The following is an 18,929-nucleotide window of genomic DNA, read 5'->3' as shown; positions in this document are numbered from 1 at the left end:
TTTTCCTCTGATTTATGCATAAGTAGTGAAGATGTCTAGTACTTTGGTATAAATTGGTAGCATAAGTTGTTCACGCGGATGGTAGCACACGTCGTTCACGCGGATGGTAGCACACGTCGTTCACACGGATGGTAGCTTATTTTCTAGTTCGATGCTTTGATTTGTCCCTATTTGGTCTGTGACATAATCTGAAATAAAAGGATCAAATTTTATGTTTTAACCTCCATCCCTCATAATAGGGCGTACAAAATTAAATCGAAAATTAAATCAAACCACAAACTGAGTCAAATCAGGAAAAAAAATTTGACTAATAGTTTGGTTTGAGTTGGGTTGGTATTGAAAAAGAATTCGTCTATACTTGGATTGATTTGGTTTTAACTAAAAAGAGTGAACCTAAAATCAAACCAACCCCACATTATATATATAACTTTTAAATTTTTTTTATACGTAGAAGTATTTATTTTGATATAATTTTTCATAAATGTTATATTTTAACATATTATGTCAATTTTTTGAGACTTAGAATTGTGAATGGTCCAATAAAAGTTATAGTGTATAGATGTTAGTAACTCTAATAAAGCTCAAATCAAAATCAAATCAATACTTATGCTAAAAAAATAAATTAATTCAACACTAAACATGATAATAATGTTAAATATTTGTTTTTTTAGTTTTACATTGATTTAGACATTTAAAATACATAACCTAATTTTAATTTTTCTTTTATGTTTAATCATGTAATTAATACTTATTAGACTTATTTTAGCATGGTTTAGTACTTTTAGATTATGATAATTTTCACTAGAGATAAGCATAAAAAACACACCTAAACTATCTCATTTTTTGAGTTTCATACCTAAACTATTGGGAGTGTGAGTTTCGTATCTAAACTAGTACTTATTAGTTTGAGAAACATACCTCAATAGTGTGTGTAATACACTATCTTTTATTTTTTCAAACCTTGCCACATGACATTCCACATCGATAAAATATTCTACCTTGGCAAAACTTAAATAATAAACTATTAGTATTGATTAAAGGTTAAAGTATTACTATCCCTAAAAAAAATTTAAAAAATAAAATTTATTTTTCTTACCCACTCTACCACCTCCTCCTCCCCCTCTCCGCCCTGCGACAATCTCTCCGTGCTTTTATTTTTTTTATTTCTTTTATAAAATATTTTAAAAAAATTTATACTTCACCTCCTCCCCAACCCCAAACCACCCACTATATTTTTAGGAAAATCTCTTTTTTATTTTTGCATACCGAATATAACATAAGTAAAAAAATTATTTATTTAAAAAAATCTTATGGCAAGTAAAAAATAATTAAAAAAATATATATGTATATATCTAACACAAAATGAGATTTTTTTTTTTATAAGTGTAGAGTTAAGTGTGGAGGAATTATTTTTAAAAACATAATAATATCTTAATTATTATTTGAGGGGGGGGGGGGGGGGGAGTACGATGAGAGGAAGTGGTGAAGTGGGGTAAGAAAAATATTTTATATTTTATTTTAACAAAAAATTTTTTTTTTTTGGGATAATAGTTCTTTAGTATTTAATTTTAACTAATACTATTAATTTGTTTAACTTTTGTCAAGATAGAATTTTTTGTCCATGTAGAGTGTAATGTGACAAACTCTTTTAAATAAAATGAGAGTGTAGTACACACATCATGAATCAAGCGTAATAATAGAGAGATGCAGTTGTCAAACTAATAAGTGATAGTTTAGATATGAAATTCACACTTCCTATAGTTTGGGTATGAAACTCAAAAAAAGGAGATAATTTAGGTGTGTTTTCGACGCTTATCTCTTTCCATAATGACTTATTCATTTGCAATATTTGTTTTATGCGATATCATTATTATTTTTTGTTGAATATTTTAGTGTCATCACCATTTCATATTTTGTGTTATTTTCTTAAGAAACACCTTAGATAAAGGAAAGACACATTGATTAAACTTTCCTTACTCGAGGATTATGCGACACTAATGTCCAAAGCTTGGGAGCTTCGAGTTAAGAATCGGTATTAGCCCTTGAGCTTCTTGAAGTGAGACCCATGGTTTAACCCAGAAGTGGAAACAAGTCTTTCCCTGAACTCTCAAGAAATTTGTTTGACAAAGAATTATTATTTTCTATGGCAGCTGCACTTGGAAAGCCTTTGGTGATTGACAAATTCATGAATAACCAAACTAGACCTAGTTGTGTTAGAGTCAAGGTGGAAATTGACCCGTTAAAAGAGTTACCAAAGAGGATTCAGATAAACTGTGTAGATGAAGAGACAGGCACAGTAAGATCTAAATGGAAAACAATTCAATACGATTATCTGCCAAAATATTACACACTATAGTCTTCAAGGACATGATGTACAAGGATTTTGGGTGCTCTATCCAAAACATAGACCAAAGAAAGAGGAGAAACAAGAAGAAAAAAGGGCTATTGACAAAGGAAAAGCTAAAGAGGAGGAGACAAAAGAAAAGCAAGAAGAAAACCTATCTAACACAAATAGAGTCTATAAGAACGGAAAGCTAATTCAACAAAACTAGAACGTCGTACAACACAAAAAAAACAAAGGCAAACAATCTGTAAATAATCAAAAAGAGGAGGACATTCAACAAGATCAAACTAATAAGGCATAGATATTAAAGGAGACAAAGCGATAGGAAATACCTAAAAATTTGAGCCCTTAGTAGATTTAACAGGTGAAAAGAAACAAGATGCAAAAACGAAGGTGGAAAAACTCCAAGAAGATAACAAACATAGTAGAAAAGAAACTTCTAAGCCATGGGTAGAAGCATCCTTTGGCAAAACACAAATTGGACAAAAGGAAACAGAACAAAAACAAAAAGTAATAGTAGCAAAGATAGCAAATAACAAAAAGTAAAAAACTCGACTATCGAATGATGCCAAGTCTTGGGGTTGTTATATATATTTTTTTTTTTTTATTTTTATTTTCCTTCTTCTATTTTGATATTGTTCCCCGTTCCCATTATGTTTCCTTCCTTGTGATAGCTCGTTACTACTGGTTCCAGGCTATGGGTTGACTTACCTACTGATGGAATGTAGTAGTTGTCATCATGACAGATTGATGTCAGAGCTCTAGATTTGTCAGTATCATTGATATGAGAGCAAATGTTTAATAGAGTTTTGTGGATTAGTGCAGAGATGTCTGTGTCTTATCTTCAGAGGGCTATGATGCATTATTAGAAAATTCCATTATTGAATTCCAATGAAGGTGGAGTGGTGGTGATGAATGGGGCTGAATCATCACTAGTGTCCGAAGTGAAAGAGAAACAAGACCAAGACCCCGCTTTTCTTGAATTGAAGGCGAATGTTCATAAGTAGAAAGTGATGGCTTTTGAACAATGGGGAGATGGTGTATTGAGGTATCAAGGTAGATTGTGTGTACCAAATGTGGATGAACTTCAAGAGAGGATCATAGAGAAAGCTCATAGCTCCAGATATTTGATCCATCCTGGTTCAACAAAGATGTATCGTAACTTGAGAGAAGTCTATTGGTAGAGTATTATGAAGATATGTATTGCAGAGTTTGTTGCTAAGTTCCTCAATTGCCAACAAGTCAAGGTAGAGCACCAGAGGCCTGGTGGTATTGCTCAGAACATAGATCTTCCAGAATGGAAGTGGGAGATGATCAACATGGATTTTATTACTGGTTTGTCGTGATCTCGTAAGCAACATGATTCGATTTGGGTGATTGTAGATCGGATGATTAAATTAATCCATTTCTTACCGGTAAAGACTACCTATTCAGTAGAAGATTATGCCAGATTATATATTCAAGAGATAGTCAGACTTCATGGAGTTCCGGTGTCCATCATTTGAGATAGAGGTGCGAAATTCACCGCAAAATTTTTGAAATCTTTCCAGAAAGGTTTGGGTTTGAGGTAGATTTAAGCATTGTTTTCCTTCCTCAGACTGATGGTCAAGCAAAACGCATGATTCAGACTTTAGAAGATATGTTGAGGGTGTGTGTGATCGATTTCAAGGGTAATTGGGATGATCACTTACCTCTAATATAGTTTGTTTACAACAACAGTTATCACTCAATCATCCAAATGGTTCTCTATGAGGCTCTTAATGGGAAAAGATGTAGATCTCCTATTGGATGGTTTGAGGTTGGCGAAGCTGGGTTGATAGGACCAAAATTGGTTCATCAAGCTATGGAGAAATTAAAGATCATCCAAGAGAGGTTCAAAACAACACAAAGTTGCCAGAAATCCTATACAGATGTTAGGAGAAGAGACTGGAGTTTGAGGTGGATGATTGGGTGTACTTGAACGTTTCACCCATGAGGGGTGTTATGAGATTTGGTAAGACGGGGGAAGCTTAGTCCCGATATATTTTTCCTTACAGAATATCCAAGAGAATTGACAATGTAGCTTATGAGTTAGAACTACCGCCAGAGTTAGTAGCAGCCCATCCGATGTTTCACATTTCTATGTTGAAGAAGTGTATGGGCGATCCTTCACTTATATTACCTACCGAGAATATTGGTATTAAGGACAACCTATCTTATGAGGAGATACCCGTCAAGATACTTGATCGTCAGATTCGCAAGTTGAGAACCAAAAAGGTTGCATCAGTCAAGGTCTAATGGAGGAATCAGTTTGTTGAGAAAGCTACTTGGGAGGCTGAGAAGGATATGAAGAATAGATACCCACATCTCTTTTCTTCCGGAGAAATTCCAGACCAAGGTAATGACATTTTGTAAAACACTCTTTAAATTGATATGCTATGTTGTGTTGAATTGCATGTTAGGTGTTTGAGTTGGGTGTTAGATGTTGCCACCCTTAGTTCTATTTAGAGTGATCTCATTGGAGGACGAATGTTCCCAAGGGGTAATATTGTAACACCTCGGTCTTAGAAAGAGCTAATTTTAGAAGGAACTAAATTGGAATGAGCTAATTTGAGATTTGTGCAAGTTAGACTTCAATTGTGAATTTTTGGTCAACTTCAAACAATCATAACTTTTAGTAAAGAATGAGTTAGGTGGATCATGAGATATCAAATATAATATATTTGAGTCATATTTCCAATGCTGCCGAGTTTGCTAAATTTCGAGTTCGGATGAAGGAAATATGCTCATTTGAGTGCAGCTTGTCTAGTTAAGGCAATTCATCCATTCTAAGGAGGGGTATTTTGTTTTTTTCCTTATCCCCACTAGCCTAGCTCGTTTTTGTTAATATTTTAGGGATCAAAACTGATTGGAATCAGTTTTAGTCGTTTCTAAAACACACTTAGGGTTCTTGAGAGGAGTTCAAGAGGAGAAAACGGAGAAAAGCTTCAAATGTTCAAATTTTTTGCGAGCTTTCAGGATTTTCACCAAGAATTTGATTCTTTCAAGTTATGTAAGCTTTCATAGTGATGGGTTCGTTCACCCTCACGTCAATCATGAGTTTCTTGATTAAATTTCGTGCATGAATATCCATGTAATGAGGTTCTTGATGAGTTTTCTTGAAGTTTTGTTCTTCAATCTTTATTATTGGAGTTTGATGAGTTCTTGAGGCGAGGGTTATTCTTGAGGAGATTTGAGTAGGTTTTCGTTGACTTATGTTAGGTATACGAATCTAAGAGGGTTTGGAAGAAATCAATCGATTCTAGGTGAATAAGGGTAAAAAATCGAGAAGAAAAATTCGTCAGAACATTTTGGGGAGGGGGTGGTGCGACGCGCCACGTATGCTTCAGGAGGGCTGGCGCGCCACGCCTGCAGTGTGCCATAAATGGGCTGCAGTTGATGTGGGGCTAGAGCCCTGCGCCAGGATTGCGTCAAGGTCGCCTGCCCCCGTTCATTTTCCGTCGTTCGTTCCGTCTAAGTTCTTTTAAAACGTATCTTCGCTCTCTTCCTGATTTTAACTATCCAAACTACATCTAATTAATGAGAAATCCTATATATCAAAATCATAATTCTTGAATTCACATTACAAATTCAAGATAGAGTTAAAGATAAAGTTCGAGGGAGTTCTTCGAGTCGTTTGATAAGTCTTTTGCAAACTTTGAAAACTCGATTTAAGACTTGATTACTTGAGTATGAGGATGAGGATAAGGAAAGTTGAATTCATGTTTTTAAAATGAATATAAGGGAACTAAGTATTCCCAAAAGTAAATGTTTTTACCTTTAAAATAAGAGGAAACTTTGATTTCCAAATAAGTTAATGAGAAGTTTTGAGCACTATCTCTTTCAAGAAGACCTTTTGAGTAATAATCCTCAAACTAAGGATGAGGAAATGTTTTTGAACATATGACCATGGGTTATATTATTGAGAGTAGTATTGAACATCGATATGGGGACGAGTTCAGACAATTCAAAGTCCTTATAAACCATGTATGCCAACATGGGTAAATGGTCATACTTTTTAGATGATTTCTTATTGCTTTTAAGAATAGCTTAGTTGATTCACTTAGTTGAGGATGTGTTATACTCCGGCAAGGTATAAGACAATTCTGACAGCGTGGGTGAGACGATGTATCATCACATAGCTCATAGTGATGGTTGTCTGTTAGAGAATCTCCCAAATAAGAGTAAGAGTTATTATTATAGTTTTAAATACATAAAGTTATTATCTACTGTTTTAAAAGCTTTCTTTATAATGCATATCTATTGTTGCTTTTATATTGAACTGAGTTGAGTATTTCTGATTTTGAGTATCTTTGAGTATCCTTGAGTGGAGTTGAGATGAGGCAAGTATGTTCTTCCTTTTTATCAGTTCAAGCTTATGTCTGTTCTTTAGAATTTCCCTTGCATGCTCGTACATTTCATGTACTAACGCCATTTGGCCTGCATATTTCATGATGCAGATACAGATAACCAGGGTCATCAACAAGCACTCCGTTGATACCACTTGTAGTTCCAGAGTTGCTTTGTTGAGCCTCCTTTCTTCGGAGGATTACACATTTGCTTTCAATTTTGTTAGGAGGTCGTGGGTCTTGTCCCGACTTCCCTGATAGTTATTAAAGGCTTTGTAGACAGTAGTGTTTTGAGGAGTCTTTTTCTTTTTCAATTGTTAATATTCAAGACTTGAGTTGCATCTTTCGGCCAGATGAATGTTTTTAAATATTTTGAGTTAATTATTTTGAGACTTTTGAGAAACCTGTACTTTTGAGTTCATATATTGTTGAGTAAGTCTTCCGCTGAGTATTGAGTCAGGCCAAGGGTTCGCTTGGGGACCAATAATGGTTCCCGAGTGCCAGTTACGTTCAGGGTGTAGGCTCAGGGTCTGACATTCTAATATCCTACTATACAAGTTATTGCGACAATACATCTTGAAAGCTCTTATTATCCTAGCATCACAAGGTTTAATCTCAAAACACTCTTTATTAATAAATATTAATTTATCAATTAAATAATACCTCTACAAAATAATAAAATTTCATGGTCTCAGCTATATTAATTTAGTGAGGTTTTATTGTATATTATTTATTAGATATAGAAAATATTTATAAGTCAAAAAGTTGTTTCACAATTTTACAAATTCAATTAACAAAAAATAAACTAAATCTTTTTTTTTAAAAAATAAATAAATTATAACATCCGCAACATTACTTTTTTGAAAAGAATTATTTTTTTTTCTTTTCCTTTTGATTAACCTTTTTGATTATTTTCCCTTTTTTTAGTCTATTTTTTTAAAAAGAAAAATCCTTAATAAAATTTCTTTGTATTCATGCCAACATTATTTTTTGATTCTCCCATTTTCCTTCTTTTCTTTTTATTTTTTTTGCATCTTTGTTATTTAATTCCACCAAGAAAACATCAATAATTAGCATCACACCTTAAAATAATCAAGTTAGCTTGTCTTTAACATTTTACTAATTTATGAAAAATGTCAAAAATCAATTCTCTTTATTAATTTTTTCTTATATTTTCATGATTCATGTTTTATATTAAAAATCTATAAATAAATTCATAATAGTTTTGATTATTTCTCACCAGTAAGTGCACCAGCGAACGTAATTTAATGTTTTTCAAAAATTATTCTTGATGCTAACTTTTATTAATGATCTTGCTTTTATAATTTCATTGAAAAGTTTCGAATGATTTCGCTATTTTATATATTTTATTTTGTATCCTCCTTATAAATAAAATTAACTACACAAAGTAGTCTTTGTTGGTGCACTACAAAATTAATGTAGAGAATAACTAAGTTCAAAATAAATATTTTTGGATAAAAATATTATTTTCATGTGATTTGAAGATGTTATAAACTTGAACATTAAGTAATTGGGGGTTATAAATGTATTAAACTTGGGAATTATAGATATTACTAATACTAATTAAGAATAGAAGTTATGATGAGGAAGAAGTGTGAGTTTAGGAGAAGAATTAAATAAAAATAAATAGATGGTTGTGCTTATAATTTTTTAAATTAGAAATCCTAAATTATAACTTATTTTGTCTTTATGAGTAAAACATTTTGTTTATTTTACCTAAACATTATAAAAGAGCTTAAAAATTATTTTACCTTTAAAACACTTAAAATAAATCATTCCAAACAGGGTCTAAGTGGAGTTTGTCTAAAGATTTGGAATTAAGTCTTAGCCTCAGTTTACCAGATAATAATAGCAACGAAGAAAAGCCGGGTTTGTCTAGTTATGCAAAAAATATATTATAAGATCTTCGTATAGTTCGATATATAAGAAATTCAATAGTTGCAAGAATTTATAGCTTCAAATGAACCATCTCGAATAATAAAATGAATTATAATTTAAATGGCATACCTTACTGAGTAACCCATTACTAGAGTTGTCAAAATGGGCTTGACCCGCTAGGCTGGCCAACCCAACCCTTGAATTAAGTGGGGTTGGGCCTAATTTTTTTGGCCCATTTAGGAACAAGGCTTTTTAGCCCAGCCTCATTTGTCCCGCAAGCCTCGTAGGCCCAACCCGCGAGTCTCAGAGGCCAGCTCGTGGGTATGACTTATGAATATTTAAAACTATTTCTTATATATATATTTAGTAGTGTTTTATTTGTAAAGTTTTTCTCAATAAATATTTTTAAAAATAAAAAATCAAGTCTTTTAAATTAGATAGTTTTTTGTGGAAGGAATGGTGGAATGATCATCATTTTTTCGCTAAATCTTACGTTGACTATTATATATTTTTGTAAGTATTCACCGAAGTGTATGATTCATAAATGTATTTTTGTAAGTATTCACCGAAGTGTGAGAAAAAGTGTGTGATTCACTCGAAATTTGATATTTGTCAAGTAAATTTCATGTGAGAAAAAGTGGCTTACTCAAGAATACGTGTTTGATAGACTGAATAAGATTTCAATTGATATAAACTTATATAAATACATATAGAGGAAAAGTGAAAGACCATATGATTTCATAATTTTTCATAACTCACATATCTTTCCCATATCATATGTCACATGTTTCATGAAAAAACTTCGAACTACAAATTTCATAAATTCATATGTTTTCTTCGTATTTTCTGGATGCATGCATATAACCAAATCCAATAAATATCAGAAACTCAAAATAATATTATGATGATCGAAAAGAAAAAAAGAAGATTTAAATTGATATTATTTTTCCATCTCTCCGCAAAACTCCAAAGTAGCAAAGACTAACTAAATTATGTAATATTGAGGTTTATAATTAAATTTAATATTTTTTTGATAAATATGTGAAGTTTAGAATAAAGAATCAAAATGAGCCCATTTTGTTATAGAGTAAAGAATCAAGTGAAATACAAATAAAGTAAATACATTTTGTCATTTTGTGTATGATATGATAATGATGAAGTGATAACCTTGTAATAATTTTGAGGGGCTGATTATTGCTGATGGTTTTGCCTAGTAGTTGTTAGAAATGAGTGTTATATTGTCAACATCAGTTTTCCCCTTGTGTGGTAACCTTAACCTAGAGAATGTTCAGCACATAACCAAGGTCCGTTTGAACCCTTGGAAAATCTGTGATTGTCATAGACGACTTAATTTTAGGAAGAAGGGGTCAAAGTTTGTAGTGAGAGAGCAGAAAAGTAATTTTGTTGATTTTGATTGGGAGGATGAGGATGAGTATGAGGAAGAAGACCAAGATTCGCCGTGGGAAGGCGCAGTTGTGTATAAAAGAAATTCTTCGGTTACACATTTGGAGTATTGTACGACATTAGAAAGGCTGGGGTTGGGCAAGCTCTCCACAAAGGTTTCAAAGTGTCGAGCTTCGGTAATGGGACTGAGGGTCACAAAACAAGTCAATGATTATCCTGATGGAACTCCAGTTTTAGTTTCCTTTGATGTCACAAGGAAGAAGCACAAGTTGAGGCTCGACGGAATCATAAGAACTGTCATTGCACTCCCTTGCAACAGGTCTGTTTCTACTTATCTATTACTTTATTTATCAATCCACCATCTTCACTGCTCCTTTTATTGCAAAATTCAACTCTATGTTTCCTGCTTTATGTTCACAATTTTCAATTGTATTTTATAGTCAGTTAAAGCAAGATGGGTTATACACAACTGGACAAGCCTAGCATAATTTGTATTGACACTCCAGTTATAATGATAATTGAGGCTGAAACACATGAAATTAAATAACATAAATGATACGTTATAACAAGATATGCGACAATGTGAAAGGTATAAATCAATTATGAGGCCAACAATCTTATTTGAGAGAAAAATATTGGACTTCTAAGATCCAACATATGAATGTTCAATAGGTGCAAATGTTGAGAGAGATGTATCATCATGTCCCCAAGGAGATGGCCGAGTGGTCGAGGCTTAGGAATAATCTGAGATCCTATGTTAGAGCTACCCTTGGTCATAGGGCTTATCCAACACCTATATTTATTTATTGGCACAAGTTTCCCGTTTTGATTAGTCGAGGTGTGAACAAATTAGTTTAGACACCACCGATATAAACAACGATGGATGTGCTATCATACAAGAATGATTTATATGATCATTATCACATTTGACAGAGGGTGCAAGTAGTACTTGTAAATGACACAATTTTTTGACGATTTATTGGAGAAGGAATGGCCTCATTCTACATGTAGGCAACAACTTCCCATTTCTTAGAGATATTGCATTCACAGTTTCTTGTGCAGTCTTGTCTGAGTCACCTCTAGGAGTTCCCTGAGCCGTCTCAGATAGAGTGGTAGCAATCTACCCTACTTGCTTCTCAAAGTTCTGTATTGCTGCATCCTGATTAGCAAATTTCTCGTCTACTCTGGTGATGAAAGCTTTCAGCAGTTGTTCAAGACTTGATTGATTATGTTGTGGAGGCTGATATTGCTGCCTCTGCTGATTCTGGAACCCTGAGAATGCTTGCTGTTGTTGTCACGGATTAGCACTACCCTTTAAAGAGCTCCAAGAAAATCGAGGATGCCTTTGTCCCATATAATTTAAGTTGTTCCCTCCTTGATAGTTGTCTCTGTTGAAATTACCCGCCTCAGTTACCTCTTCTTTTGACATGGGTCCCTGTTGACACTTGTGAGTAGGGTGTCCCTGTCCACACAATTCATACCTCGATGTTGGTGCTGCCTGTACTTGAGCTATAGTGAGCTGTTTAACATCCTTCACAATTGAAGCGATTTGAGTCTGTAATGTAGTGTATGCATCCACTGGGTGTACCCACTTGGTTATCATCCTCTGCAAGTTCATTCAGAATACCAATTGCTTCCTCGACTGTCTTTTTTTATGATAGGACCCTCCCTCTGCATCATTTAGTAGCCTCCGTGAGGCCAGTGACAACCCTTCCTAGAAATTGGTCAACTACATCCATGGCTCTATCCCATTGTGGGGCCATTTTCTCAACAATCTTTGAACTTCTCCCATGCTTCAAGCAGAGTTTCTAATTCGAGTTGTCCGAAATTGCTGATTTCTTTTCTCATTCTTGTCGTTTTTGTTGGTGGGAAATATTATCCAAAAACTTTGTGGTCATTTCATCCCAGGTGCGGATTGATCCTGTTGGTAGGCTCCTTAGCCCGGATCTTTGCCTCATCTTTTGGAGAGAAGAGGATGCCCCTCAAATATATGGCATTGTCGGATGCCCCTTTGTAATGGAAAGTATTCATGATTTCATCAAAATCCATCAAGTGACTGTTTGAATCTTCATTTTGCTTCCCTCTGAACACACACTTGTTTAGAATTGCTTGGAGCACTGTGCTTGATCTTGAAATTATTGTCCGAGATAGCAGGTCATCTTACACTAGACTGTATCCCATTGTAGTTCGGCCTGGCATAATCTCCCAACAATCTCCCTGCCCTGCCATTGTTTTGATCCACTTGGTCCTCCACTTCTGTAGGAGGGCGAGGGTTTCTACGGTTAACGACCCTCTGATTTTTAACATCATCCTCCATGCCAGGAGGACGATTTTGATGATTGGGGTTGAGTGGATCATCAAGTGCAGCATGTCAACCATCCTCAGCCATGATGCTCTGACTGTAGGACTGCCCTGAGACTCACTCTGCAAGTTCCTTCTTAAGCAGGCATAAAGACTTTTCCAACTATGGGGGTTGTACTGAATGATTTCTTTTGATGACAATTGTGTCATACACCAAAGTTAGAGACTAATACTGGTTGCCTTAGCGATCAGAGACAAACTTGAAATGTTAATAAATAAAAAATCTGAACTAATACACAAGATTCTTTTTGAAACTGAGGCCAAAATTTGACGAGCGCAAAACACACAATACCTTTAAGCACTTTGCTAGTCAAACATAATATATATAGATTACCGTTTCCTCAGGGATTGGAGTAAGTAACATCAACAAAACTTGCTCAGTATTATTTAGGTAGATTTTCCTGAACTTTCTGATCAATATGAGAAGTGAGGGAGACTGACAATCAACATATATGTTCTCATTAACAGAAATAGTATCTCTAGATCGATGCTCACTCTAAGCTATGATTGATTCATGCGAATTCAATCGTTACTTATCGTATCTTAATGAAGCAAGATCTTCTTTCAAATAATCTGCTCTTCATGAATACAATAGTACTAGAACTGTATATGTTTGCCTCTATAATGTCACATGTCTTAATCCAAGAAAACGTATATGTTTGCCTCTATAATGTCACATGTCTTGATCCAAGAAACCGCTTTCCAATTGTTTTCTATCAATAAATCTTTACGTCTAAATCATCAAGCTCTTTCAATTACTTTAAAGAAATGGGCAAGAAGACTTAACCAAGTATATGAATTAATTTATCTAATGATCCTTCCTTCGAATAGAAAGTTATGCTGAACAAATCCACAATGTAATTTAAACAATAGAAAAATCTCAGCAACCGATCAAAGCGTATAAAATCTAGTTAATGATTACATATAGTTTCGGCTGAACTCCCTATAAAAAGTTTACTCCATAGAGGAGGAAGAGTTCACAAAATGATAGCAAAAGCAAGAAGACATTACAACCGATCTCTCAACCCCAAACTTCCATTTTGGATTGGAGAAAACGTTAAACCTCATCTTCCTTGCATTCTTCATCTTTTCCACTCCAAACCCAGATGCTCTAAATTGGGATGAGTTTGTAATTTACATAGCATGGGGATGTGTCAAACAAAATTCCAGAATTGCCCTCGATTTAAAACTGCACTACTTAACGTTGTACGCTCGCTCAGCTAGAACTCCAAACGCGCGGCTGACCACGCAGCAGTTGCAGCCTTTTCTCGCTCACTGCCTCACCCGTGCGGTTGGCTGCATGATCGCGCACTGCCTTCCTTTTGTCTTTCAACTTGTTTCTTCTTCGTTTCGTCCATTTGGTAGGTTAGCCCCATATTGACCTAGATAGACTGTATTTTAGTAGTATCCAAGCTTCTTCCTTGAACTCCAAGGGCGAAGCTGATTCAGGCAGGAATTTGTAGCCATCAGAAGAAGGAGAAGGGGGTTTCTGCATGTGGGGTGGTGGTGGTTGGGGGGGAGATACTCCTTTCTTCTATCTAAAATTCTTCATGAGAAGTTTTGCTTCTTCCTTAAACCTCTGAACTGTCAGTCCTTCACATTCATTTCTTAAAACCTGCCCTGATCCATTCATTTTGGTAATTTATATGATTTTCTTTGACACGATTGTCACAAAAAAGCAAAAAAGTGAGTTCTGCAACTTTCGTAGTTCTAATGACCTGAGTGGGATTTACTTCTTTCTGTTGAGTTCCTAGTGTTTCTTGAGCTAAAGTGAATGCCTGGAAATCAATATATGATCCTGCTAATTGATTCCTCCTTCCTAAGTTCATATAAAACTTCTTCTGCCAACACATAAGGACAGATGAATGATTTGATGAATGACTTTCCAAGTATATGGCCTCTGATAATACTAGCCATGGTGCAGTGTTATAAAAAGCAAAAAACACAAAAAAGGTCTAAGGCATGTTGGGGCTTTAAGCGCAACTCGCAAATAAAGCGTGGACTTTAATGAAAAAAGGTGCAAAGGGAGTTAAAGTACAAATATATAGATGTTTATTCCAAGATTTAAAAATTATAAGCGTGAATGACAAATACATGTACAAAAAGGGGAAGAAATTACAATAAAGTGAAATATCAATTGTTTTCACTGTGTCTTAGAACCTTGATGATGGCACTGAAGCACACATTAAGCGAGTGAAGTGCTCAACACGTTTTGAACCTCGCTTCAGGGCTTAAGCGTGCTTAAAGGGCGCCTTTGACAACATTGCCATGGTGGAAGCCAAAAAGGTTTGATGTACATCAAATTGGAAGAAATGCTGCATGAGCCTTTGATGATGTCCAACCTCGAATTCCCAATGGCTTTGGTTTGTGGAAAGAGCCAGCACATCCGTGTGATGTGTGAGTCAGGTGCATGTCACGGCTTCGAACCGTGCCATAGACATGTTGGTATTTAGGTGGAGAAGGGTAGAGGGGCTGGCCCTTGGGAATTTCTTGTTCATCCACAAAAAAAAAAAAAAAGAAGAGAAGAGAGTCTCTTATGATGACTAGCGTTGAAATTGTATAATTTGTGTTACCTAGAGATTGTAAAAGAAGTTAGTACCTAATTTTACATCTGAGTAAGGTGGTCAACTGGTGGCTACTGACTGAAATGGACGAAACAGTCCCATTTAACCCAAAACTAAAAGATTGAAATAATCCTAAACTATCCCCCATTTCTCCAAAAACTTACAATGCCTCCAGAGGGGACCAAAACGCATAAGATTTTCTTGACATGACATTTACTTTTCATGCAGTTTAGTTGAATGTAGGCCTTGTTGAAGACATGATTAAGTAAATAGGAGTGTGATCTTTGTAACAACTTAAGCTTTTAGGTGAGATTCTCACACAGTCACACTTCAACATGGTATTAGAGTGGAGGTTCGAGTCTCCCCACCACCTATTATTCAAAATAATTTTCATGTTCATTACTCATTAAAAAATGAATCAAGCCCGCACGTGAAGGGCCTGTTTAAGACTTAATTAAGTAATAAATGTATGCTATCTCTAACCACTTAAGCCTTTAGATGAGATGATCACACACTTCAACACACCTTATAAAAAAGGTCTTCCCTGTATTGTTTAGATAATCTTTTTGCCTTAAAAATGGTTCAGAAAATAAAAATATTCTTATTTTACACGTATATATAACCTGAAAACTCTTCCTTTTAATTATAATGTTCAGTATTTGTTTGTTATCAAATTCCATTTTCATTTCACTTCAAAGCACAAATATTGGTGTTTGTCTCATGGGTGAATATTGTGCTTGTGAAGGTGCGGCGAACCAGCTGCAGAAAGTATCTTTTCAAACTTTTCGCTCCTATTGAGTGAAGAACCTATAAAGGAACCAGAGACCCTGGATATGGGTATAATGTTTGGAGAGGACAAATTCAAAAGTTTTGTTAACATGGAAGAGGAAATGGAGGAGAATGATGGTTGGATACCTTTAGAAGACCAGCTGTATTTTCCTGGTGAAGAAAAAATGATTGACATTTCAAAACAAATTAGAGATCTGGTGCACATTGAAATCACCATTAATGCTGTGTGTGATCCCAAGTGCAAAGGTTTGTGTCTGAAATGTGGTGCTAATCTTAATGTCAGTAGGTGTAATTGTCATATGCAAAAGGTAGAGGAGAAAGGTTATGGTCCTCTTGGAGGTCTCAAGAAGCAAATGCAGCAAACATGAACATTTTTTTGGTGTGTAATACTTTTTAACTTTGAATTGAAAGGCCTTTTCCTTTTACTTAAGTATTTTTTATGCCAACAAAATTCTTTGGATGTTGAACTGTTTGTTCTACTTCTCTCCCATTTCCTATTCAAAATATAGCTCTATGCCTCTATCATTGCACTTCTGATCAATTTATAGACATTAGCCAATTATTTTATGTTGACCCTTATCGCCAGGAGTCAACATTCCCCCAACACTAGTGTAATATTAGAACAAAAAAATAGGGGTGAACAAAATCAAATCGAAAATCGCATCAAACTACAAATTGAGAAAAAAATTCAACCAAAAGTTTGATTTGACTTGATTTTTGGTATTGAAAAAAGAATCGGACTATACTTGAATTGATTTGATTTTAATTTTAAAAAAGTCGATTCGAGATCAAATCAACCCGACATTATATATAATTGTTAAAAATTATTTTATATATGTAATTATTTACTTTGATATAATTATAAATATTTTTTGTACTTTTCATAGTTTTTATCTTTTAATATGTTATTTCAAGTTTGACTTAGAATTTTAAATAGTCCAATAAATGTTATAACTCATAGAATATTGGTACCTCTAATAAAGGTCAAATCAAAATCAAAGTAATACTATTGTTATGAAAAATCAATTGAACACTAAAAATAACAATAATATTGAATATTTGTTCTTTAGTTTTACATTTATTTAGACAATTAAAGTACATAATCTAATTTTAATTTTTCTTCAAAATTATGATTATTTTCATTATATCTTATTTATTTGCAATAATTGTTTTATGCGATTTCATTATTATTTTTTGTTGAATATTTCAGTGTCATCACTCATATTATATCTTGTGTTATTTTTTTAAGAAATATATTAGATAGTTATATTTTGGTAAAGATTAAAGAAATATTTGACACACAAGTTAATATATATTTGTATAAATACTTTTTCAGGAAAACCCCGAATTTTATTACTTTGTTTGAGTTTATAAATTTAAAAATTGGACACAAATTATTTAAAGGACAAACTACATAAATCTCACTAGTTTAGGTCTTAATTACTAAGATTCCCGATAGTTTCAAATATTACTTTCTTTACCATATTTCGTGCTTAGGATACATGAGTCTGAACCCATGAGATACATGTATTTGTCGAATTTTAAAATCGAAAAACATATGTTATTTATTTAAATCAATTGGTTGTAACTTATTTCCTTAATTAGAGGAGTAATTGAGATTTTCAACATACATAAACAATTAAATCTGGAAATTTAAATTAATCAAATCTCTTAATATAAGATGGAAATCAAGGAGTATATCTATATTTAATTAATTCCATTTTATTATTCTTTTGAAAATAAATGCATTAATATACTATTAATAAAAGACAAAACATGTAGATTTTGGTGATGTAATTTGATTAATTTCAAATTATTACTCTTAAAATAATAATTTTATTAATTTGATGTATTTATTATCAATATATGATATATCGAACAAACTAAACACGTAGATACATGAGTGTCATACAAGTACATTCAATTCATATGTATCATAGAAGTATCTAGTATTAATTTCGTGTATTTATTATATGTATCTAGTATTAGTTTTATGTATCTATTTATATGATCTAATATTAATTCCATTTTTTTTTATGATTTAATATTAATTTCATGTATCTTTTATATGTATCTAATATTAATTTGATGTATCTAGTATATTTCGAATATATAGTAAGCATATACATCTAATTATGTGTATCTAAATTTCATATGTCATATCCAAAAACATGTATCATGAATACATAATAAGCATATACATTTAATTATGTCTATCTAAATATGAAATGTGTCTAACATGTATTTAGGAACAAATCACGACGGTAGAGCATCTGTCGTATCATTAATACCATTGTGTTGTTAAAAATCATGTATCTAAAATTTAATGGACACATATACATGTTCAGATATCCCATTACTAAAAATACAACTTAGATCTTAATTAAGATTACTACTTATTGGATACACATGTTTCAAGGGCTATATCGCAATAATATTGGTACTACCACATCCATGTCACAATAACCAGAGAAAGCCTTGGAAGAACACCAACTAATAAAAACTCTCTACAATACTCCCTTTGATCCTTTTGTGCCGTGGAATAACATAATCAAAACAAAGATCCAATTCTTCCAGAGACAAACAATCAAGATCTACTTCAAAAGTTTTCTTTGTAACATTTACTTTGATTTGGTCCCGTTATAACTGAATAAAATACGGAATAATATTTGGGTTCAGGGTATTTTATTGGTCATGGTGATGATATATTGAGAAGAAGAAAATAGATTACCCATTGCTGGAATGAAATTGTACGATGAAATCTTGATCAGAAAGGAGGAGAAATAACTGGTGATAACTATGAGAGGGGAGAATTAAGAGAGTGGTTGATTTGGAGTGAAAGAGTTAATTAAGAAGATAATTAATCAATCCTAGTTTTAAGAGATGTGAGTATCTAGTTGTATCTTCAATAATATATTAATATATGCTATAAAATATTAAAAGTGGTAATGTGGTATAGGAGTGATGTATGTCTAAATGTAGTTTATCCTTATTTAATTTGGTATTTGCAAAAATTCAAACCAACTCGATTCGTGTACACCCGTGGTTAGGGTTGTTCATGGTTATGGTTAAAAAAACAAATCGAACCGCAATCTAAACCAAACCGATATGCAGTTAGGTTTGGTTTTGAATTTTGAAAACAGATACTATTTGGTTTGGTTTTAGTTTTACTAAAAAACAACCGCAGAAATAACCAAATCG

At 33.5% G+C, this 18,929-nt stretch overlaps 1 protein-coding gene across 1 annotated transcript; it reads left to right on the top strand.

Annotated features, from left to right (window-relative positions):
• The first annotated feature begins 9,706 nt into the window (after nucleotides 1–9,706).
• LOC102588036 (uncharacterized) lies at nucleotides 9,707–16,200 on the top strand. The gene is made up of 2 exons (XM_006350300.2): nucleotides 9,707–10,333; nucleotides 15,685–16,200. The coding sequence occupies exons 1-2, from the start codon at nucleotides 9,837–9,839 to the stop codon at nucleotides 16,094–16,096; spliced, it is 909 nt and encodes a 302-aa protein (XP_006350362.1). The 5' UTR covers nucleotides 9,707–9,836; the 3' UTR covers nucleotides 16,097–16,200.
• The last annotated feature ends 2,729 nt before the right edge of the window (nucleotides 16,201–18,929 follow it).

Source organism: Solanum tuberosum, unplaced genomic scaffold (genome assembly GCF_000226075.1).
Source record: "Solanum tuberosum cultivar DM 1-3 516 R44 unplaced genomic scaffold, SolTub_3.0 scf00120, whole genome shotgun sequence".
NCBI classification, from domain to species: domain Eukaryota; kingdom Viridiplantae; phylum Streptophyta; class Magnoliopsida; order Solanales; family Solanaceae; genus Solanum; species Solanum tuberosum.
Note: the sequence above shows the minus strand (reverse complement) of the source record. Positions and strands in the feature narration are given on the sequence as shown.

What these genes read in the sequence shown, in the direction of transcription:
- LOC102588036 (XM_006350300.2), top strand. Translation starts at nt 9,837, where the DNA reads ATGAGTGTTATATTGTCAACATCAGTTTTCCCCTTGTGTGGTAACCTT. An exon ending in ATTGCACTCCCTTGCAACAG is followed by an intron (nt 10,334 to 15,684) that starts GTCTGTTTCTAC and finishes GTGCTTGTGAAG; the next exon opens with GTGCGGCGAACCAGCTGCAG.